Below are 25,884 nucleotides of genomic sequence, written 5' to 3' on the forward strand. Positions count from 1 at the left end.
TGGCCTCGCGTTAGATTCTAGAGCTAAAAGTTTTCAACAAGGTCGTTTTAGACCTCAGATTCAAACTAATTAACTCTGGCGGGAAGTATGTAAGGATGTAAGGATCTTAAGTTTTACTAACGTTTATTTTATTTTAAATCTTTACTTTCACTTCTTATTTTCTACTTCCGGCCAGAATTATAAGCGTTAAGGTTTTTATGCAAAGTTTGTCTGGCGAACGCCAAGTATTTAAGTTGTGGCTTTTTGCCAAGCGAGAGAGAGGAAGCAGTGAGTCGAAGCAGGCCGCTTACCTTAGAAGTTACGCAGTTGCTTGTTGCCTTCCAGGCCAGAGGTTTTAATCCTCTTGATAAATTTTAAACGTATTGTAGTGTTCACAGTTCTCTGTACTACATACGCTTCCTGTTAATATAAGGCCAATCTTCCACGTTTATTATTCTAAAGTTAAATTAGAGTTTAGTTTTATTTTTATACTTTTACGTTTTGACCCCAAGTAGCGGGTCGGTGTATTCCGAAGTACGGAAGTCATTGTAAATAGAGAAAAATAAAGGGTTTTGTATACCCTTCTTGTGCATCCTGTTTACTTCCCACAGTTTTGAACATAGCTTTAGTAAGCTCTCTGTTCCGAGTCAGGTCCTTGCATGTTCCCGAAGAAGGTTAGAAGGAACATTGACCCTGATAACCTATGTCCGCAAGGACTTCTGGACACAAAATTTTATTATTTCCCATTGCTTAACTCTCATTAACAAAACCTGACAGTAACTGACTTACAGAAACATGAATTCGATTAGGAAGAAATTATAGCCACATTGTGTTGCAAGCAAAGATATTAAGTCATCTATAATATTTGCTCAAGGCAAGTCAATAAGCTAGCATGTTAGCAACGAATATGTGGAAAAGTTAGTAGAGGACAAATAACAATAAATTCAGCTGGAAAAAAAACTTACAACTTCAGAAATAGCAACAAAAGTCGATTATGGAAGAAATGGTTTCAGAAAGAAGAAAAACATGATTCTATTCTTCTGATCCTTGTAATTTGTGCAAAATGAGGAAATGATGCAAAGTTTTTGCATAACGATATCACCATAATGAAGTAGTAGCAAGCTAACAACTTACCTAATCTTTATTCCTATGAATGCAGTGCTGATTGTATCGAGTTCCCTCGATCGATAACTCTCTTCAAAGCAAATATATTTCTATATTAATTTGACAACTGCCGAGTCTTAGGACATCAGCTCAAATGAAAATAATATGATGTTGTAAGATAATATTTTAGGATATTATGATATAATAAGTAAAAACATTATAAGCTGCCAACTTAACCTCGACAACACACACAAAGAAATGCGATAATTTCTTATATAATTTCACTTTAAATTACATCTGGTATTTGGATGGCAGCTGGGTATAGATGAAAAATCTTTGAATAAGGCCATTGCATTTACCAGCATTGAAGAGAGACCAAATTTCTAAATTAATATCCTGACTGTATCACAAAGAAGATTATCAAAGTATAATAATTTGCTATATAAGGTTAACAAAATTTTTTTCACATAAAATATGTATAAAGGAACTTTAATCTCCAAGTAAATAATTATTAAAAAATAAAATAGACATGTAGGAGTATTCAAACGTTTTCCTAGGAAAACTATGTTTGATTGTTTACTACATCCTTAGAATCACAATATCATTTTGTACCCGACTAAGATATGAATGAATACTTCATATTTTCATACTTAAATGGTTTATGTTTGCTTCAAGCATAAACATTTAGCTACATATTTCTATTAGCTTTTGATGTTGAGTAATACCTTATAACAATTTTTCCCAATTAATTATAACAAGTTCATTGCATTTCTCTTTCTTCAATTTCAAAAGCCGTTCCCAAGACTAAATATTTTTTGTAAACTATCTAAAATTGACTGCAAATCAAAGAGCTGCATTTTGATTTGCTCTACTATGAACTCAGTAATTCATGAATACAAATATACACTAACGCACTGATCAGTCTTCTTTTCATAAATTTAGTAAAGATAATGTTATTGACTCTCGAAGAGAAAGGTTTTCTTCGGTTATAATTAAAAACATAAATTTTCATGTTCATTGCTCACTATGTATTAAAAGGAGCGCTTGTTTCTTCAATGATTCAGTCAACTGAAAATCACTCAAAAAGAATAATTGAATTGTTTTGTAAATAAGAGTGATATTTATATCAATTTATTGCAGTAACAAAGTACTTACAGCATGTGTCAGAACATTGGCAATGTGTTCCAAATCGGTGGGTATATAAGCTTTGTTCCCAGATGCTCTAGCGTTCATGAACCTGTAAAAATAGAAGCATATAACTTTTTTCCAAATGAATATCTCACAAGCATTTCCAGCTTGTTTGAATTTAAATACAATGAAAACGAATTAATAAAAAAGGTTAAATCCGAATCTTTAAATAATAATTTTTTGTTATTACATGAATTTCGTTCTAACGCAGATATTGCTTTCTGCGATATCTTAATTAATTTAAATTTTAAGGCAACTTCCTTCCTTTTGTTCGATTTTAGTTTTCAATTTCTTAAATGCTCATGACTAAAAAAAGAAAAAGATTAAAAAAAGAAGCAATTTATCTCAATTTTGCAGAGTAAACTCTTGTTTTGCAGCTTTAATAATGTAATTTTTTGGGGGTGGGACTTCAAAGTAAAAATCTGCTTAAAGAAAAATCTGACCGTTAATTGACAAACATGTTGCAAGTGTAAAGGCAAAGAAATCCTGAGTAGTAAATATTTTTAAGAATTATGTTCAAATAATGACCTAAAAACATTGTGTTTGATGCTTTATTAGATCAAAGTAAAATCACGTAGAAAAAATTGGATATTTGTAATGACTTTAATAGAAATTAAATAAACCGTATTGGGCTAAAACAGAAATTAGTATACTTAAAATAAGTTTAGCTTGTACCTATGAAATATCTATTTGTCTGTAAAGGCAGAAGATCCGATTGGTTGACATAATTCCTCTACAGGTTTGAGAAATTAAATGAATAAATTATCATTTATTATTATTATTATTATCAATTATCATTTATTCAGGTTAAAAAATAATCTGAAAGCCTTCAGATTTTATATTACGCCCAAAGGAGAGTTTTTTTTCGTTTACACATACATGCACGTTTCGAGAACATTCGGGCTAATGCCCCTTTCAGCTAAAAATATTTAAAAACTGCATATCTTTAGAAATTTCCGATAGACAGTCTCGCACGCTGCATATAAAAATATTTATTCCGTACAATGTGTTGCCACTGCTCGCTTTGAAATCGTTGAGTTTCTTAATCAAAAATTCGGTAAAGTTTAAAAAATATAAGATAATAAAACAAATTTAAAATTCAAGATTTAGACTTTTAAGCGCTCATATTCGGGTGAAGGACTAGGTTGTAGGGTTTATATTTATTTTAACTAACATTTATTTTAAGTTTAAGCTATCTTTCCTGCCAAGCCTTTACTTTCCCCTAGAATTGCCAATGCCAGAGTATGTAAATCGTAGTAGAACGCGCAGAGTATTCAAATTTTTAGCAGAAGTAAATTGAGTTTAAATAGAAGGGAAACGAGATTGTAAGTGTGCTTCTTGAATCGCGAGCGTGAAGGTTGCTAGGTAGAAATTTAAGAACCGCGCGTTTCGGCCTGTGTGCCTATTTCGGCAGTTCGGTGAATCTTTCAGCTTCTTAATCAGTTTGCTGAATCTCAACTGTATCTTAGAACGCGGTTAAGTTAGTTACGATTATAGAGCCTCGTAGATAGTGATTTCGTTATTTATTCATCCTGTCATTTATTTTTAGTTGTACTTTTCTATTTTGTTTAACCGCCGGGTCGGCGTAGTTTGTGAGCGTCAAGTGGACGCATCTGTGATTTCTAAAGTGAAATAAAAAGGGATTTAAACCCTTCTTACGAGTTTGTGTTCATAGCAGTCACTACTACTGTTGCTGACAAGTTGGGGCCACCAACATTATAAGGTAATTCAAAATTTGATGAGTCTAGGTATCGTTGTTTTTTCACAGTGCGAGAAATATACATATATTCATGTAGATTCTTCGTTATTTGATTTCTTTAAATATAATACAGGGCGATATTATTTGGTGGCAACAATTTGATAAGCAACAATTTGAGCCGTTTATAGTATTCGACGCACAATGCCGTTTCTAGACTAATAGCCTTTCGGGGGTAACGTCCCTTTGGACTGAAACTTTTAACAGGACCGTATATCGTAATTAAATATTTAAAACTAAGATCACGTTTATACAAAACAAAGTTATATAAAACATTTGAAATTATAGGATGGAAAATTTATCTTAATTAAACTGAAGTCTAGAATGACTATTAGGATAGCATAAAAGCGTAAAACAAAATAGTTAACAGTATGAAATTAAATTGAAAAACCCACAATTAAAGCACCATACACATTTCTAGTATATACAAGTTTAGCAAACTTTAAAAATTACTTTCTGTGTTATGAAAACATTTTCAGTAGTAATTTTCACAAGACATTCAAATTACTAATTTCAGGTAATTTCCACAACTGGTAAAACTAATTTATATGACAAATATCAAACTTTCTTTTTTAAATTTAATTTGCATCCTGTTCTTTAATGAAACATTTCATGGCATTTTGAGAGAAAAATGACACATCCTTTCTTCTTCAGAAGCAAATTAATTCGAATAGTTTTCTCTTATAATGGTAACGCAAAGATCTGTGCCGTGGATTGCTCCTATAGAAACAGGACCTTAACTATTGGCCACAGAACCTAACATTACTCATTGCGCTGTTCAAAATCAAAAAACAAGGCTTGGAAATTTCGGGTACATAATAAAGTTCAAAGCTGCAACATTAATTGTCAGCATTACACTTTTAGGTCTGTAAATTCGTGGGAGGTGTCTTAACGCGTAAAATGTGTTACTTTTCTTTTTAAAGTTAACATCAAACTAAGATTCGAAGCTCTAACTAGTACATTACTTGCGCGTTCTAAAGAAATTGGTTATTGAATTTGCAAACTAAATTGGATTATTTAGATTACAGCAGAACACGCCAGAAATATCTGTTTGAAGAGAAGGGTTCCTTCGTGGAGTACTTAACTAAAGAAACCTAGCTCGTATTTACGTTACGCAGGAGGAAAGTGACGAAACCTCTCAGACAACCATCCTGTCCACTGGAATTTACATCCAGGTCGAACTACCAGTGCTCAGTGCATTTAACCCTCGGCGCTGATGTATTAAATAAGGAACGTATTAAACGTATTAAATAAGGCATTTTGTCAGCCTGTAATATGAGCTAGAAAAGTATGCACATGAATGTTAATAATATACTACATCACATTAACAGTAATTTTCCTATCATTTTTTCGTGTTATTTACTAAACATATGACCAATATATAAATAACCCCAAATATAAATTAGATCTCTATTCCCCGAAACCTTTTAGCTATATGAGTAAAACTGCTTATAAAAAATTTATAGTCATTGTTTAATTAACTAAGCAACATAATTCTTTCAATGTTTGGAGTTACCGTGGTAACAATGTTACCCACACCTAAGATAAGTGACTGTACTTAACCTAAGTCATTTAAAGTTTCTCGAATCTAAACGAAATTTCCGTTCAATATCTTATTTCATTCAACGTTAGAAGAATTTAGCCTTTAAATTTTTCTGTTACGGATTGAATTCCTAGTAAAATACTCCTAACATTCTGTAGATAATTAACCTAGTTCTCGGTAAGTTCGACTTAGTTTAAAGCTGATTATAAAAAAAGGGATAAAATTTCTTTTCTCTGATTGTATAAAGCAGCTTTACTCAAACACCGCGAGCCACAAGTAGTCCTAGAAGTCTACCCTTGTATTTCTTATAGGTTCCTTTCCAAACTAATCGAAAAAAAGATAAAAATAAAATTCAAATTAACTGCGTGTAGCAAACTTTACATGAAAATCTGAGAGTCTGAAAATTACATATGACAATCATCTATACCTTTTCTCCCAAGTCTGATATTTCATGAGATTACTATTAGTTATTCAATCTACAGACTTCCCACCTATTCTAAGTAACAAAAGAGGGATTTAAAGCATGAGGATTATAGTGATTCTTTCAAGCATATTTCCAAATATAGAACAACTAAAAATTATCAGGCTCATCCAATATACAGGTATATTTCATCAGGCCCATCCAGGTATATTTATGCAAATACTAACATTTAATTAATAATATAAAGATTGTCCTAATTCTAATAGCCTTGAGCTATTAAAAAATTTAAATTTTCTTCCATTAACTTAATTGCATAATATTCCAAGTAGCACGGCAACGTCGTAACGACGTTGCAAACTGGTCGCGAGTCATGCTGCAAAAGCGTTGCAATATGTCGTCCTTAAGACGCCTAGATGTCTGCGAAACTCCACTGTTTTGCAACCGTTGCAAAGATCTCTTTATTACGTCTTTGCAGATGATATTTTTGTCACATAGACGTCGTTATTGCGTCTTTCGCAGGTTATATTTTAGTTGTGAAAGCATCGTATCACAACGTCTTAACGACGCATAAATGTTCGCAAAATTTTTGAAACAGTTGTTTTGCAACCTTTTTGCAACAGTTGCAAAACCCGTTATTATGTCCTTGTGTTACATATTGATTTATGCAGAAGAATAAGCCTTACAATTAATATATTTTTCTTTTTTTTAAATTTTGTATTCCCTCTATTTTTCTAAAGTTTGAATATTTTATCATTTCTTGAAAACCAGAAGATAATACAATTTTTTCTCTTTAGACTAAATACGCATAACTAATAATAGCCTTATTTATTTTCAGTTCTTTAAACTATACTTTTTAAATTTCTCTTTAGTCTAAATATGCATAATTAATAATACCCTTAATTATTTTCAGTACTTCAAACTATATTTTTTAAATAACTTAAATTCTAAGTTACGATTACTTAAGATTTCATCATTTGTTTCTTTAATCCTTTAGTATGTAAGTGAGAGTAATTATGAAAGTGGTTATTATAGATATAATAGTAGGTTTTAAGTAAATAAAAGTCAATCAGACGTCAATAAAAGTAAAGATATATCTGTGGGGAAAAAAGGAGCGTTTCTGATTATAACAGCATTATCACATTTATTTCTGTTAAATCTCAGACGCATTGAAAATTGCCCCTATCATGGTAAATTAAGGTAACATAGTTAGTATTTTACCTGAACTCAAGTATAAATTTATTCGCGTTTCTTAGTAAAAAAATATAACCAATAACAAATTTTATAAAAATAAAAAATTAAAATATAAATAAAATTTTATTTATATAAAAATATCTCCAAGATAGCAAATGAAAGACTGTAAAAAGTAGTTAATAAATGTGATCAAAAATATTTCATACAAAAATATATACCTAAATCTAATAACTTCCCATATTCATATTTAAAATGAAATAATAACCTAACAAACAACATAAATGACAGCACTATTTAAGAAAAAACACGAACTAGCAGTGTTTGAAAGTATAAATAGTAGAAGGAAGGTAACAGAACTAAAATTTCCAATTAATAAAATATTATTTGTGTTTTTTAAATAGTGAGCAATTAAAAGTGCAATAATTATGAATTGTAGTATTTACTAGTAATGCTGATGTTTCTTAACACCATTTCTTTCGCTCATATGCTAATGTATTTATTTATTTTTAGTTTTTACATTTTAGAAGAGTGGTAGATTACAACGATTATTTCACGTACTTTTTTTAATCAATAACTTTCCTTTTGTTACTGCACAGAAATAATTTAAATAATATAGTATACGATAGTAAGCTAAGTACGGTAAAGTAAGCTCTTCGTTAAATAGCACACGATAAACTTTTTGTTTCTATTTATTATGAATTTCTTTTTTATCACAATCACATAAAAATTAAGCAAAAAACAAATAAAATATACTTAAATTTAATAAAAAACTAAAGCCTAATTTCCAACATTCATTTATTGAAATAATCTAATAAACATACATAACGGCAATATTTAAAAAACATGAGTTCCAAACACTCATGTTTGGAAGAATAGATACCAAACGAAAAGTAATAGAACTGCAATTCGCAAACAATAAAAAATATTTAGTGTTTTTAATATTACACAAATATCACATAATTATATATTACAATATTTCATAGAAATGCTAATGTTTCCTTAACACTATTTTTTCGATCATACATTTCATACACTGTTTAAAATCATTAACCTTTCTGCATACTATGCAAAAGATAACATACTATACAATGTGCATTATTATTAATTTTAATGTATTGCTCCTTCTTATTACATATATCTAATTCATCTTCAGCAGTCATATTAAGTACTGGTACCAGTCCAATAATTTCTTTGTGTTTTGAAAATAATGAATATACCATAGCAGCTTGAATTGTTGTCGCTTCTGCATTGATTGCATTTTTAGCAAAACCAAAAAGTGCTTTACCGTTGTATTTTGTTCATGGTTTTATATGAATTAATTCAGAGTACCATCCTTTCTTTATGAACACAATAATCGATTAATATGAATAATATACGATATAGCACTTAGGACGTTATAACCGAAGCACACCGAACCACAGAAGATTGGAGAACACCGCCATATAACTTTTCAATCACCGGAAACACACGAAACACCAAAACAGAACACTATTTCAGGAACACCATATTCACGATTAACATTGTAGCACGTTGCATTCAATAATTTCTAAATGATGTATCCAAAATTTTGGTGTCTTCTTGTAGAGCAGATATTCACAAGGAAAATAAGCACAAATTCCGCATTCTCACGATGATTTGTTTTCAACTCAGGGGCTTCCAAACAGAAGCTCACAGTAATGCAACTTCGCTCGCTGAAGGCAGTTGAAGTAAGTAGATAGGGTGAGAACAATGAAAAGATTCACAGGGCGTTCTTTGATTGACAGTGCATTACATTTACTTTTAATATAAGCAATACTATTTATATTAGTCATTGCTTGATTCAATTTCAAACATGAAGTCAGTCTTTTCAAAAGCCTTACAAATAGCTTCTTTACCAAATTACTTGAAAGAACTGTTGGAATCTCAAGTCACTGCATAGTTAACAACTTGCCAAAGCGCGCAAAACTTCGAAATGATCGTTTATATAAGCATCCAGTAAATAATGTAGATGGAAGTCATCGGTTGAAAAGCAATGCAGTGTAACTTTCAGCGATTTTTATGGGTACATTAATTCTTTCAACGGTTCTTCTGGTAATTTAATAGAATCTTTTAAATGGCCTAGAAGAATTATCTAAACTAAATAGAATTACGAACAATGTTTCACAGTATTATATTTACAAAAAAAAATATTTATCGGGCTCGCTAAAACATTTGTAATGTCAATGTCGCCAAATCCCGAGTGTACCGTATAGAATTAAACGAAGCATTTTTGAATGCATGGAGATGTGCAAAAACGTAAAAACATAACAAACAGTTCATCGGAATTTTTATAGTTAATAAATTTCGTATTTTTTTCCACAGTTTCTCTAATTTTTATGTCAACATTTATTAGTAATTTATCAAATCCATTAATTTTATCGTTTTCCATGAAAAATGTTAATATTTCTTTCTCTTTTTCCATTAATTTTTCCGTTCTACTTCTCCAGACTGTCGGTGAGTTTTCCGTCATATATATTAGACAGCCGTTAAATATTGCATGGATATGCATCTTCTTTTAACATTGGGCGCTTTCTCGGAATTCTTAAAATCGCCCCATTTTTATCCGTGAATACATCTTCACGCCCAATCATATCTTGGCGAAAATTGCACTTTTTGCACTGCATGCTGTAAAATGTTTCATATTATGTCACCATATTAATTCAAATAAATTCGTACTTTCTTCAAAAATAATAAATAACGTCATATTTCAGTAGCGAAATAATTGCTAACATGTGATTTGCATTGATTTCGGAAATATGATTTTTTAAAATATGTAAAATGCATTACTTACTGTATAAATTAGTTTCATTTTTAAACACTTTGCTATAATATTTATAAAAATTATTTTAAGTATTAATTATTTTAACAAAATTTTAAACAATTATGTAGTGTGTATTTAATTATGGCAAAGCACACGAGGGCTATCTGCCTAAGGGGAGGGATGCCTTCGTGGAGGACTTTCTAAGGGAAACTGGCTCGTATACACGTTACACATGGGGAAAACCACGAAAACACCCATGCAGCCAGCCCGTTCGCGGGATTCGAACCTTGGACCGAACTACCAGTGTTCAGCGACTTTACCGCTCGGCCGCTGGTGGGCCTAAACAATTATTTAGCACGTATTTTTAGTACTAACTTATTAAAGTATTTTAGTACTATTAATTAAATTTAATAAATCAAAAGTATTTATATTAAATTTGCATTTCATTAGATGAACTACCTTTATTATTATATTTATAATTAGATATATGTAATACCTTAGATTAATATATTTAGATGAAATAAAGTAATGAAACATTGCAAAGTAAATCTTATGCGAACTTCAGCTACTTGAAAGAGCAGATTTAGATTCTTTTCATTCTAAAAGTAATGCTGATGAACTATGAAAAGAATGCTAAAACGACCACGTCTGAAAGCGGTCATATCATGACGTTTCAGCGAAGTCGACGAATTGCCAAGATGCAACAGCAAATATTTTGCGTCTTCTCAACGTCGTAAAAATTACCACGACCACTTTGCAACCTTTCAGACAAGTTTGCAACCTCTCGGACCAGTTTGCAACGTCTTTACAACGTCGTGTGCTACTTGGAACCGATATAAAAGTAACTGAATTTAGTTAACTGTATTTTAAAAATATATGTGTACAGTAATAGTACAAATAGTTAAAAATATATGTGTACAGTAATAGTACAAATAGTTAAAAATATATGTGTACAGTAATAGTACAAATAGTTAAAAATATATGTGTACAGTAATAGTACAAATAGTTAAAAATATATGTGTACAGTAATAGTACAAATAGTTAAAAATATATGTGTACAGTAATAGTACAAATAGTTAAAAATATATGTGTACAGTAATAGTAGGCAAAGCAACAAACTTCTGTTGGGTGTATATTTTAATCAAGACTGTGGATTTAGAAGCGAACAGCTGCTGGTGTCTCATCATCATGAGAAAATCTGCAGCTAACGTGAAACGGTGCTTAAGACACCCGCGTGCCTCGGCCCAGTGCCCTACCCCGAATCTAACGATTAAAAATTTCGAAACAATATACTTAATAATACATTAAGAAATAAGATAACTGATTTGAATTATTGATTTTTTTAAATATATTATAAATATTAATCAATTTGTTGGAGGAGATTGTTCAAGGAGCTGATCGATCTGAGAATAAAAATTACTAAGTTTACAATGCAAGCGTTCGTAGTGGTAAAGTTTAAAGGAATACATGCAATAATAATAATAAAACGGGGAAAAAGTGGAAGTAAAGGGAGATAAAATTTTAAATAAAATTACATTCAATACTAATAATTCCATTACAACCTATAGGTTAAGTATGGCCATGGGCCGCTTTTTATGCTTCTCATCCAGTTATAGCTAAAGATCCGAAGATCAAGATGACTAAGTATTTTCATTTTTGCAGGAAATTTAACGCTAGACGGTAATAAAATGATCTTGTTTGGAGAATGCCAAATTCTTCATGAATAATATTATTGCGAACGTACCAGGGTGCTCCGGATATCTGCTTGAGAATACAGTTCTGTGCAGTTTGAAGATTTTTCTGTCAGACTTTTTTTCTGTCAGAAGTTTTTTCCATCAGACTGGACAGGCATAACATAACATGGGCCGCAACATGGACTTATAATTGAGTAACTTGTTGTCAATAGATAGAAGCTGTTTCGAGCAATTAAGGGATACAGCTTAGCTTTACGAACTCAAAACGTCTGGAGAGTAAAATGTATGTATGGGGTCCAAGTGACAGAATTAGTGCGGATCACCCCGAGATAAGGGATGTTATGTATTATTTTTGTTGCCTACAATTATTACATATTATTTTACACTTACTGGTTTTACACTACTTCATAGGATTATATTATTTAGTGTGAATAAAGAATTTGCAATGTTCTTATCGGAGAATTAATTTTTAATATACAGTATTATTTAAACTTTTCGTTCGATTACGGCAAAGCTCTTTTAAGTTATCAGAAGAGTTTGTTACAAATAAAAGGCGCGGGTTTTTATTTCCGTTCTCACACAACGGTCACTTTGCGGCCGGCTACGGTTTTCTTTTCTAATCTTTCAGGTAGGTTAAACACGTGTTTCCTGGTTTGGAGGCGAGAAAGTATTTTCGGCCTTTCTGGCGATTCTCAGGTGAATGGGCTGGATGAATGGTAAATTTTCGTTGTTTTACCCTTGTGTAATGTGAATATGAGCCAGTCTCCTCAGAAAATCTCCTACGAAGGCATCCTCCTCCTAAGCAATAGTCCTCGTGACTTTGTTACATTGGAAAACCCTAATCTAATTCCGTTAACTCTAGTCCAAATTGATCAATAGAATTCGTAATTGAAAATTTCTTTCCCACATCAGTGACTGTTAATATTTCATTATTCAGTTTGTTCAAAACGTCTTGAAATTTTACATATCATGTTTTAAATTCTGCAGTTATACACTGATCTAGCGGCTGTAACAAAGACGTAATATTAGGGAGCAGAAATAAAATTTATACTTTTGGTGCTCCAAGATATGATAGCCAAGTGCAATGTGAAGAATCAGAAAAAAATGGAATTCGAAATCTTTTACAATTCATGGTCTGACTTTTGAGATGAAAATTTGTTGAATCATTCTGTAAAGATTGCAATAATGATCTAGGGCTTACCTTGTTTGCCATCCAGTGAGCAGGCAGTTTATTAACAGCCGCACGTTTCATTGAAGCGGATTTAGGGCGCGATTTACTAGCAAAGGTTTCATATACGATTTTCTGAAGTTTTCAATTTCCCTAACCATTTAATTTATAATTGTACTAACATTAGCTTTATTAAATACCAAATTCGTAACACTGCCGCCTTTCCAAGGACTGCACGTCCCGGGCAGTACAATCCCTGGACAGGAAGCCAAACTTACAACTAAGGAATGAATACAATAATAAGCATTACATTACAATAATAAACAACATGAAAAATAAATGCAATAAATAAAACAAATCAAATGCTACCAAATACAAAATACAAATCAAATGCAAAATACAAATCAAAAACTAAATAGACATTTAGAAACAAAAATGACCATGGTTTTACACTATTTACATTTATTTACATTACGTACTATGGCCATAGTAATGAGCTAGCCTGTAATGAGCTAGCCTGAGCTAGCCAATGAACGACTTTAGGTTTAGAATTCGAAGACTTACGGATCCGAACCACGACGTCATTCAGCCTGTTAAGTACTGTGTACGGACGATCTCAAGTTGACTGTAATTTAGACCTGACTCCTTTTCGTGGAATCGGGTTCCATAACCACACCTTGTCTCCTTTGTTGGATCTATGTCCAGTAGCTCTCGTGTCGTATCTGGTCTTTGGTTTCTCCGTCGCTAAGTTGACTCGCTTTCCTGCAGAACGGTGCATCACTTCAAACCGGGCCTGGACATCTCAAATGTATTCCTCAGGCGATGAAGGCACATCCGTAGGGCGACCAAACAGGCGGTCACAAGGCAGACAAATGTCTCGACCGAAGAGCATCTGGGATGGAGAATAGCTGGAAGTCTTGCGTTTCTTTTCGGCCCTAGCACGATTTCGGCAGCTTCCCGAGCTGGATCTTTCGGACAATGCGTCGGCATTTCCAGGTGAGGATTCCTTCTGAGGATGGATAGTCATGTCCTCAGATGCTGAAAGCAGTTTGTTGTTTATGAAGTCTACGGAAATATTATATTTCCTTAAAAAGTCCAATCCGAGTATGCATGGATCTGTAATATCCGCCACATAAGCCGTATGATGGTAGGCGGCACTTCCAAACATGATCTTCACGTTTAACTTCCCAGCTGTGTCGATCTTATCACGAGACGCAGTCTGAAGGGTAACAGAGGATGGCGTCCAAATAAGTTTATCTTTAAACTGTTCAGCTACATCTTTCCTAATGATGGTAACATTAGCTCCTGTGTCAATAATCATATTGCAAGGAACTCCATCGATATTTCCATTGATGGACAGTCCATTACTGTTGCCACTCTTTAAAACAAGGTTTTTCATTATCTGGTAACCTCCGTTCCTTGATATGGTCATTAATTTGTTTCCTGCGTCGTTGCTGAGAAATGGTCTCAATGTTCATACCCTGGGATATTCTGCAATTCTTTCGTACGTGGCCTTCAGCTCCACAGTTCCAGCACTTTGGTTTCTTGTCGATCCTTTTCCTTCCCATGGCATTTAATTATCTGTTTAAATCGTATGCCATATTTTCCGTGCTCTGCGGTGTTCTGCAGTTCCTTCGTAGGTGGCCTTCAACACCGCAGTTCCAGCACTTTAGGATCGGTTTCTTTTCACTACTATTCCGTCTCAAGGCATTCACTGGTCTTGTCAACTCATCCGTTTAATTATCTGTGCCATGGGGTGTTCTGCAATGCCGTCGTAGGTGACCTTCAGAACCACATCTCCAACACCTTCGAGCCACTTTGTTCTCACTGATACTCCGTATCAAAGCGTCGACATGTCTGGATCAATCTTCTTTTCAACAAGCTCTTGCAGGCGGAAATCTTCCCCGCAGTCTTCAAAAAGGGACAGGTTGTCCTGTTCCTTAAAAAGAACAAGGACCCGGCCAACCCCAGATCTTACCGGCCAATCTGCCTATTGTCATCCTTAGAAAAAATTTATGAGAAGCTGCTGATCAACCGCCTTAGCCACCATTTGCATCGCAACCACTACCTGAGTCACCGTCAGTTTGGATTTCGCGCAGACTACTCTACAGCGCATGCACTGAACACCGTCCTTGAATGTGTTCAGAACAATAGATCTCTTAAGCTTCATACGGCATTTATTTCAATAGACTTGAAGAGTGCCTTTGACACCCTCTGGTAGCCTGCAATTAAGCTGGCCCTCAGAGATGGCAAGAAAATGGATGATGGGGATGATGATGAGATGGGGGCAAGAAAAATCAGAGATGGGGGCAAGAAAAATCAGGCAACTTTCTGCCATACAAAGACCTTTTGCCCTCAACATCTGTAGAGCATATCGGACTACAGCAACGAGTTCTGCATTGATCCTGGCAGGCCTTCTACCCCTACATATCAAGGCACAGGCAGAAGCCGCCTACACCAGGCTAATTCACTTACGACGGGACGCCACCTTGAATGGCAGGACTCTCTGTCCGATCACTTTTGAACACCCTGGAGATGTCCTTCAAACACACCCAGCCCTTAAAGCCAAGGGAGTTCGAGTGACTATTTCTATAGAGCCCCCAGCAATCATTGCTAATGACAACAAAGCCTATATTTTCACTGATGGCTCCAAGTTCGAAAATGGAGTCGGATGCGGTTTTGTGAAATTTGAGAATCACATTACGACTCATGAATGGAAGGGCCACCTGGCTGACTCCAACAGCGCCTTCCAGGCAGAAGCGCTGGCTCTCACAGCAGCAGTTCAGCATATAATAGAATACACCGGTATTAGTAATGCAACCATCTTCTCGGATAGCGCATCTACACTGTACGCCATCCAGAACCATATGCACACGTCGCAAATTATTATGAATTTGCAACAGATGCTAAAGCTCAACAGCTCCTGCGAAATCTCTATAAAGTGGGTTAAAGCCCACACATGCATCCTTGGTAACGAGGCAGCAGACCAGCTTGCGAAGGAGGCAGATAACAACATTGCAGCGCAAGAGCTGTACGTTCCATCTCCTCCCTCTTACCTCAAACGTCTACTCAAGGATGAAGCTGCCCGCATATGGCAATCAGAGTGGGACCAAAGTGACACAGACAGGAGAACTTATATGTTCTTCCCAAAAGTGTCCACTGACCGCACTATAGGAATTGCACCATTGTCACACTACATCTCCGGACATGGCCCTTTCCCTACTTACTTCTGTAGGCACGGAATCTCAACTACAAATGTATGTGTGGGTGGCAACGAAGGCACACCTGACCATTATGTCTGCCAATGCCCACTTACGTCGCAGTACCACCTGCCTACACCATCCAACAATGAAGAGGCATTCTACCGCTTCACTATCAAAAATAAGACCACGACAAATAAAATCTGCCGCATTCTAAAGGCAATAACGGCATTAGGGCAAGACCTCTGTCAGCCTACTTAATATGCAGCCCCTCTCTGAGTCTGCAGCATGCATTTGTCAGCAACATGTATACTTGCATGTCTTGTCAAGTGTTCTGTTCTCAACAATTCTTCATGTACTTTTTTCAGCAATTCATCATGTACTTTAGTCAGCCAATTGCATCATGTGTATTATGACGTCGTGGATGCTTCAGTGGGAACGGAATCAACACTGATAGTGGTGATGCATCACTTTTTAATAACACAACATATCACAGATACAACATTAATACATTTAGAAAACTTTAGTAGATATCCGAGCTGGTGACACGATCAGAGACGTTAACGAAGATGGTACTCGTCATCACTCGACAAACAAAGTCTCCACACCTCAGCTCGCTCGCGGAGCTTCCCAAACTCTTCTCCTCTCTGACAGGCGTCTGAACAGAAGTCTCTTCTCTTTACGCATGCGTATCAGTTAAGTCGTTGCCATTCACAGTTTTTTAAAATAAGGTGTTAAAATGAATTACAGTACTCGTAATGTGAGGAGTTTGCTAACGACGTTCTCTCTAGTCAAGAGCATCATAGGTTTTTCTAGTAGAGTTCAGGAGCGTTCTTTACAGACTAACTCCTTCCGCCTCCAGATTTTGTTTTCCTCGGACACAGAGGAAACAAAACTTTGCAGGATAAAATAGAAGTTCAGGCAGGCGTTCGCTACAAACAAACACCTTCCGCCTCCAGTTTTTGTTTCTCCGGACACAGGAGAAGTAAACCTTCACAGTTCACAGTTTCTGGTTTCAATAGAGATTGTTCAACATTTTACCAGTTAATTCTAAACCACACTGTTACAAAGGTTCTCCACTCTCATAACCAGGCCATCATAAAAAGAACACATTTAAAACTTCACATACAATATATGAAAAACCAACACAGAAATTTTGTCTTTATGAATATATGAAGCTAACAATTTACTATATAGTATGAATTTAAAAAAAAATACAATATACATAATCAAATAACAATACAATTTAAAAGAAATGATAACTAGTCTATTTAAGTGGCATGTACAGAGTTTCTACTTAAGCAGTCTACATTTAAGTTGTCACTTCCCTTTTTATGATGTATCGTAAAATTATAAGATTGCAAGGCTAAGGCCCAGCGTAATAATCGACCATTTCTACCTGCATTATTTTTTAGCCATACTAGTGGATTATGGTCCGTTTGAATTGAAAATTTAGTCTGCTCATCTATATACCCTTTCAATTTTTTTATTCCATACAGAATTGCGGCACACTCTTTTTCAGTGGTGGAATACTTCCACTCACTATCAGTAAATTTTTTACTCAGATACAATATGGGATGTTCTTTTCCTTTATCATCCTTTTGGGCTAAAACAACACCATATCCTTGATCTGACGCGTCTGTCTGTAGTATAAATGGTTTAGAAAAATCGGCTACATGTAGCACAGGCCTACTAGATAACTTTTCTTTTAAGGATTTGAATGATTCATTACATTCATCATTCCAAACAATTTAACCCCTTTTGTTATTCCCTTTTAACAAATCTGTCAAAGGTGCGGCTATAGCAGAAAACATAGGTATATATTGTCTGTAGTATCCAGCTAACCCTAAGAAAGCTCTAATCTCAGTTTTAGTTGTGGGAACAGGAAAATTTTGAACCGCTTCGATTTTTAGTTCTGCTGGAGAACATTTTCCTCGACCTACTATGTGACCGAGATATTGCACTTCTTGTGCAAACTTGCACTTAGAGGGTTTAATAGTTAAATTGGCTTTTCTTATTTTTTTCTAAAATTTCATGTAAATGTTGTAAATGTTCCTCCCACGTTTCAGAAAAAATAGCAATATAATCTAAGTAGGGGGTCGCATATTGCTCACATCCGCACAATATTTCGCTCATCATTTTACTAAAATAATAAGGAGCATTTTTAAGCCCAAATGGCATTCGCAAAGGCCTATACGCCAAAATTTGTAGCAAATGCAGCAATTTTCTGAGCCCTAGGGGTCAGCGGAATTTGCCAATAACCTTTAGTTAAGTCTATCAAGGTGATAAATTTGGCTGCTGCAACAGTTTCCACACGTTGCTCTATATTGGGGATCGGATAGAACTCAGTACGCGTTATTTCGCTTAACTTTCTGTAATCAATACACGGCCTAGGATCCCTACCTGGTGCTTCAACAAGGATCATGGGTGAAGTATACTCAGAGGGCCCTGGTTCAATAATCTTGTATTTTAACATTTTTTCAATCTCGACTTTAAGAATTTCGTTCTGTCGATTTGTCATTCTATAAGGCTTATGCTGTACGCGTTTATCACTAATTAGTTCGATATCATGTTCGACTAAATTTGTTTTCCCTGGAATATTCGAAAATATAGCAGAAAACTTTACCAACAACTTTCCCAACTGCAGGAGTTGTTCATCACTAAGTCTTTCTTTAAGATTATCTTTTGCTATTATTTCATTAAAATCAAACACATTGGGGTCGGTTAACATATAAGGAAAATCCTCCTCTAATTCCGAAGTTCAACTATCTCCTCGTTGTCAAGGAGCACCATATTCAAAAGTTCAGGTCTCTTATGATAAGGTTTTAACATATTGATGTGATACACTTTATTCCCTTCCTGATTCCCTTCAAAACTAACCACATAGTTTGTTTCTGATAATCTTTTCTCTATTTTTCCCGGCCCTTTCCATTGAGGAGCGAGTTTATGGGGTTGGTTCCCTGCTAATACTAATACAGAATCTCCTTGCTGGAATACCCTTTTCACGGCATTTTTGTCATACCATTTCTTCCTTTTATCTCTCCCCTCTTCCATTTTCTCTGCAGCTAATTCTCTACTTTTCTTTAACCTATTGATTAATTCGAAAACATATTCTATCACGGTATCTTCTTTTTCCTGAGGATCTAACCATTTCTCATACAATAATGCGACAGGTGTTCTGAGGTTGGTCCCGTACACTAATTCAGCTGGACTAAATCCTGTACTATCATGCGTTACTGTTCGCAGGGCAAAGAGAGCGGCAGGTCCCAATTTGGGGCAGCTTCAATACATAATACCTTTAAGACCCTTTTTATTGACCTATGGACCCGTTCCACAGGATTGCTCTGGGGGTGGTAAACAGAACTTCTGGAAATTTTTATACCAAACCTCTTCAAAAATTCAACGGTTAAGCGACTCATGAAAGATTTTCCTTGATCAGTTTGAACCTCCCTTGGAAAACCCATCCGACTAAATACCTGCAAGAGTGCACTTACAACAGACTTCGACGTTATATCCGGTACCGGGACGGCGTCAGGATATTTAGATGCTAAGCACATAACTGTAATAAGATATTTATTACCTTCAGTAGATGTAGGCATAGGCCCGCAAGCATCTACATTAACCTTACTAAAGACTTCCGATATCACAGGTACTATTTCCAACGGTGCCTTCTTTTTGTCATTTGTTTTTCCTACACGTTGACAGGAGTCGAATGTTTTAACGAATTCCTCAATGTCTTTATAACAATTTGGCCAGAAAAAATGTCTTAGTAACCGGTCTTTTGTTTTCAGAACTCCTAAGTGACCTGAAGTTCCTTCATGACAAATTGCTTAATTTGCTCTCTGAGGTTTTCTGGAACAACAATTAAATGTTCTTCTCCTCCTAACTTATTTACCTTCTTTTTTACTAAAACCCCATTTTTAATCCCATAACTTGTTTTACTTCCGCTTTTTACTATTTCTAATAAAGGTGCAAGTTCTTTACTTTTTTGTTGTTCATCAATAAAAGTACTTGAGTCTATTTGAATCGCAGGACTTGTGGGGACACAAAGGTTGACAGGAGGTAATATCTCTCTGTTTTCAGACCTCTCATGAGCATCGTCCTCCTCTTCCAATTCTAACTCATTCTGCTCAGAATTTTGATTCGTCTCACATAAATTTTCCGCTTCCTTAAATTGTCGTGCTTGAGATCGAGTAACGACCGCATTAACATTACCGACATACGACGAATAAGTTTTCTCAGTTCCTCTGAGAACAGCCGCTGTCTGGTTGCTTAATATATATCGTCCTTGGTCTAAGTGGTCTCCTTTAACAGCTACTTTGGTGGTTACTGTACCCAAATCGCATTCAATATCTACTTCAGCAACAGGTAAACAAGTCATATGATCATCCAACAAATGTCGAACCCACACATGTTCCCCCTTCATTCTATCTCTGTCTACATATTTCTGACAAATAATATCTACCGTTGCTCCCGTATCTCTTAGAATAGGTACTTCAAAACCATTTACTCTTCCATTTAATGTATAGGGATCTAACAGATTCTTCTCTGATCTCCCGCTTATCCGATACAAATCTGCCTTTTGAGTTTTTAAATTAGGGCACTGAAGTCGTAAATGGTCAAAAGATCCACATTCATAGCACTGGAGTCTTTTTCTCCTATCAAAATTCAAGTCTGACTTTTTCCCAACATTGCGTGCGTCATCATCTTGTTTTAATTGTGTGCCATGAGGGTTTTTTCTATTTTTGAAAACGTTACCAGTGGACTGAAAAACACCCATTTGTCTACCTGATATTTTCGTTTTCAGTTCACCCAATTTCGTTTTCCCAACCATCGTCTTTTTCGCATCTTCAAATTCCTCTATTTTACCCACCAACAGTTTTGGTGAAGTGATCGTAGCCCATTCATCTATAAAATGTTCCTTAAACTCATTAGGCGTGCGCCTTTTAATCTGATCTACCAACATTAAATCCTTGAGTTGCTCAAATGTTTCGATTTTTAATCCCTTAAGCCACCCATCTAAAAATGTTTTAATTTCGTGATAAAAATCGTACCACGTAGAATCCGGATGTTTCTGAGTCTTAACAAGAAGTTGCCGAAACTTTTCCGCACTTAATTTAAATCTTTTAAGTAGTAATTCTTTAATATGTTGGTAATCTCTAGCCTGTTCTTCAGGTTCCCTAGCAATTATATTATTTACCTCAACCGGAAGGACACCAATGAGATATGACACTCATTGATCCGTGGGCAATTTTAGGACTTTAGCTTGCCTCTCAAAAAGTTCTAAGAATAAACTGATATCATGAGTTTTTAAATTAAACTTGGGCATTAGTTTCTGAAAATTCTGATTAAATACCGTTTCACCTCCAGGTTTAGCAGATTCAGTGTTCTGTTTTGCTTTAAGGCATTCTAGTTCTAACTGTTGCTTTTCAATTTCTTTATTTTGCTGTAGTATCTGAAATTCCCTCTCCCTAGCTTCCTGTTCTAACTGTAATTCTTTCGCTCTTGTTTGCTTCTCTAAGTTTTCCTTTTCTATCCTATCAGTCATAATACTTTCTAACAAATTTTTAACAAATTCTTCCTCATAATTTTTACTATTCGTTATTAATTGTTTTAAATCTATCACTTTTATATCTTCTAAAGCTATTTCCCCAAGTTCTGAAGCGACAAGGAATAGATCCCTTTTCTTAGCTTTTCCCAAAAATGCCATTTTCGCAAAGGTACTTGTTCAAAACAAATAAGAACTCAAATAGTTATTCACAAATAATACACATAAAAATATATCAGAGATATAAAAAACACTTTCTTCTTTCTTACAACATTAGGCAAATAAAAATAAAAGGTTAATAAAAGCATTAATCATTTTGGATTTATTTCCATTCAAACATAAAACGTATAAACAACCTTACTGAATACTTCGTAAAAAATAATAACAAATTCTTTTCATTTGGTACAGCCAGACAGAAAAAAAACCAGAGTGGCGCCAATAAATATAAACACCTTTAATTAACTATCGTTTCAGATACTTCCGTTAGCAACCACATGGCCAACGCAAATACTACGTAAATTCGATAGGCGCAGGTTTAAATCAGAACACTATTAGAACTTTTCTTTACTGCTCAAAGCTTTAAAATGTAAAATGAAATGATAAAATTTAACATTCTACTTTTCAGAAAATACGCATCCTATTAAAATACAGCACTGGTGTGCTTTCATGAGAAAACCAAAGTAACAAGTTTTTAATATCTTCAACAACTTATTTCTTTCACAAGAATTTAACATACATTTTCTTCTAATGACTTAGAAGTGAAAATTGTAATATTGCACTGATGTGCTTTCACATATACACAAAATAAATAGTTCAGATTCTATCACACAAATTGATAGCGAAACGTTAAATATAAATACACTGATGTGCTGTTTATTTACGGGAATGAATTTTTCCAAACCAAACACATTGAGTGTTTAAAACTCTTATGCACTGATGTGCTACTTCTGCTTTGGGAATTGATTTCCCGAATAAGTAATAAATAACTACATTATACACTTCAGGCCTGGAAATGAATATTGTGGAGAACACATACCTGGTCTCTTGTCACACAAATCTCGGTGGAACCTCCAAATTTTTTTTATTTCTTTTAGTCTGTGATGTCGTGGATGCTTCAGTGGGAACGGAATCAACACTGATAGTGGTGATGCATCACTTTTTAATAACACAACATATCACAGATACAACATTAATACATTTAGAAAACTTTAGTAGATATCCGAGCTGGTGACACGATCAGAGACGTTAACGAAGATGGTACTCGTCATCACTCGACAAACAAAGTCTCCACACCTCAGCTCGCTCGCGGAGCTTCCCAAACTCTTCTCCTCTCTGACAGGCGTCTGAACAGAAGTCTCTTCTCTTTACGCATGCGTATCAGTTAAGTCGTTGCCATTCACAGTTTTTTAAAATAAGGTGTTAAAATGAATTATAGTACTCGTAATGTGAGGAGTTTGCTAACGACGTTCTCTCTAGTCAAGAGCATCATAGGTCTTTCTAGTAGAGTTCAGGAGCGTTCTTTACAGTATCTATGCTTTACTGTGTGTATAATCAGTGTCACGGATGTCATATCTTCAGCCATCTATCATCAACCATATGCTATTATACGTCTTTGTGTGTACCTTGTGCCACGGGTGACATATCTTCAGCTATCAATCATCAACCATGTGCTATTATGCATCTTTAGCATTAAGTGTATCATACTAATGCTTATCTGCATCATTTAACTGTCTGCATATTGTCTACACGCAAGTTTTGCTAGTGCACTATTGTCGTTTTAGCATCATGTGGTCAGTACACCACAACATGTATATTTGCATGTCTTATCGTGTGCACTAATAACCGCTCAGTGTACTATTAGTATCTTCGCATAATGTATCACCATCATCGCATTACATCACGTATATATGAATAGACAATTGTGTGTACTATCAAGTCACGCGTGCCGTATCATCAACAGTATGCTACTATGAGTCTCATAATTTTTATGTGCACCATATTAATGTTTATTTTCTTCATGTGTCTGCATCATTTAATCGTCTGCATCGTTTATATGTGTACTATTTGTCATCAAGTATACGTTCTGCATATATGTGTGTACTGCATCGTACAGTGTGAACTATTAGCACCATTATGTGAAGTACTCTTGTCACTATGCTGTAACACGTATCTTTGTATGCTCACATGTGTGTACTATTACCTGTTATGTGAATTACTAACTTTATTGCATCATGTACTATTACCATTATATTGCATCATGTATATCATTGTATCATGTACCTTAGTCCTTACATTGCATCTTGTATATCTACGCGTTTTCTTGTGAGTACTATTATTATCATTGCTTCATGAACTACTGTCATCACATTGCTTCACGTATATATGCGTGCCCTATTGAGTGTCCTCTCAGTATCACACGCGCTGTTTAAATAATTACGTGCTATTATGCATCTCATAACATCATCAAGTGTTTCGTTTTTATGTGTCCACATTATATAATTGTCTGCATCGTGTTTATCTATGTTTGTTCGGTGTTTATTTAGTTACGTGCATTTTAGTGTATCTTAGTGTACCTTTTTGTGTTTTTAGTGCTTTATGTGTTTCTTTATGTTTTTTTAATATGTTTCCATTTAGGTTTTATGTTTATGTCTTATTTTGTTCTACCTCTGTAACCATAACCTTCAGTTGTCTCACGTTCTTACAATGTACTACATGTAGTCTAGCCCTTATATGGCCATGTTCACTTTTTTTTAAAGATCCTAATAAACTCCCGGGGCGGCCTTACGGGGCTCCAGGGAGTTGTTGCCTCTACACAGTGGAGGACGTGGGGCATATGCCTGTTTACCTATGTTAGACAGCAGACGCCCCCCGTCCTCCGTCACCTGTCTGGATAAATCATCTAAACGAGCCATCAGTTGATCTACTGGCTCGTGGACTCGCATAGCTCTGACTGGGTAGCGGTCTCTATGAGTTGCATGCTGGGCTGCCTCGAATTTCATGGCGTACAACAAAGCACTTTTTATATCCTTCACATCCGCCATTCGTATAGCGTATAGCGTTCTGTATTTCAGGGTCCCGGATGCCATCAATGAAATATTGCAGCGACAGGATTTCTCTTGTTTCTGTCGGGTACTCCGAAAAGGCGTGATGTGACAGCCTTTCAATATCCGTGGCGAGCTCCTGAAGTGTTTCGGTGGGCTTCTCCTGACGGGTTTTTAGTGGAAGCCTGCTGTAGTCTTTTAAACACTTCTCTCCAAAGCGAAGCTCCAATGCGCCGGATAGAGCTTCAAAGTCTAATGTCTGGTTTCCGGGAAGAGTCTGCAGGATATCCGCTGCGTCTGCTCTCAGAGAAGCGGCGAGATGACAGCCTTAGCTTGGAAATCCCATCCATTCGCATCCGCAACTATAGAAAATTGGGTCTTAAACACTTGCCAGGATGTCTTCCCATCATATGTAGATAGTTTCAGAGAGGGACGAGCAGGCATTGGTAAAAATTTAAAACCATCCGAATTGCTCCCTGCCGTCACTACGAATTTCTTTAAAGTATCCAGTTCTTTCGCAACGGCTGAAACCCTATCATAAATTTGTTGTTCGACGGCAGAAAATCTTTCTTCCACATGTTCTTTTACAGAAGAAACTCTTTCTCTATTTCTTCTTTCACCGAAGAAACGTTTTCTTCAATTTATCCAACTTTATTTTCAACTGCGTCAATTCTGCCTTCCGTAACCTCGAATTTGGTTTCTATCATGCATTTTTATTTTGTCATGACCTACTTCAATCTTCTCTTGAACAGTCTTCATTTCTAATTTAACGGATTCCTGGCCCAATTTCATTTCTTCCTTAACGGAGTTGACGGCCCCTTCCATCTTTTCTTGGAAAACAGTAAATGCAGTCATCATTTGCCTGAATTGTTCTTCCATCGCACTTGTAATTGGCATTCAAAATCTCACTTCTGACACCAAAAATTGTTGCGTGCGTACGGGTTCGTTTGAAATGAATGCACAAGTCCGATGAAAAATGAACAAAAAAAAATTTTATTATCACAAAATGCATAAATTCCCTCAGATATTCTTTCAGTTTTACAATATCTCACAGCAGTTTTCTTCTAACTATTCAAACGTTCAAAAGAACTTAATTCAAAACAGCTATAGAAAGCTAATCCGCGAATTCGCTACAGTCAAAAAGAGTAGTTTTCTAAACAACAACAATCTAAGTAACTACTACGAACTGAGAGGTTTTCCTCCTTTTATAAGATTTTAATATCGCGCGAGAGAATTTTCTATTACTTTCTCGAAATCAAAAAGAGATATTTA

General features: G+C 35.2%; 1 protein-coding gene across 2 annotated transcripts in view; it reads right to left on the reverse strand.

Moving 5' to 3' along the window:
* LOC118193517 (monocyte to macrophage differentiation factor 2) overlaps positions 1-25,884 on the reverse strand; it is a 102,132-nt gene that overhangs the window by 54,207 nt on the left and 22,041 nt on the right. Inside the window, exon 2 of one of the 2 annotated variants that reach the window (XM_085821884.1) lies at positions 2,239-2,320. The exons of the other annotated variant lie outside the window; for it this stretch is intronic. Within the exon in view, the coding sequence (XP_085678010.1) occupies positions 2,239-2,320 (82 nt within the window). The remainder of the gene's footprint in view (positions 1-2,238; positions 2,321-25,884) is intronic. 2 annotated transcript variants of the gene reach the window in all.

Source organism: Stegodyphus dumicola, chromosome 8, assembly GCF_044657685.1.
Source record: "Stegodyphus dumicola isolate Sdum_Otavi_A_Nest chromosome 8, ASM4465768v1".
Classification (NCBI taxonomy): domain Eukaryota; kingdom Metazoa; phylum Arthropoda; class Arachnida; order Araneae; family Eresidae; genus Stegodyphus; species Stegodyphus dumicola.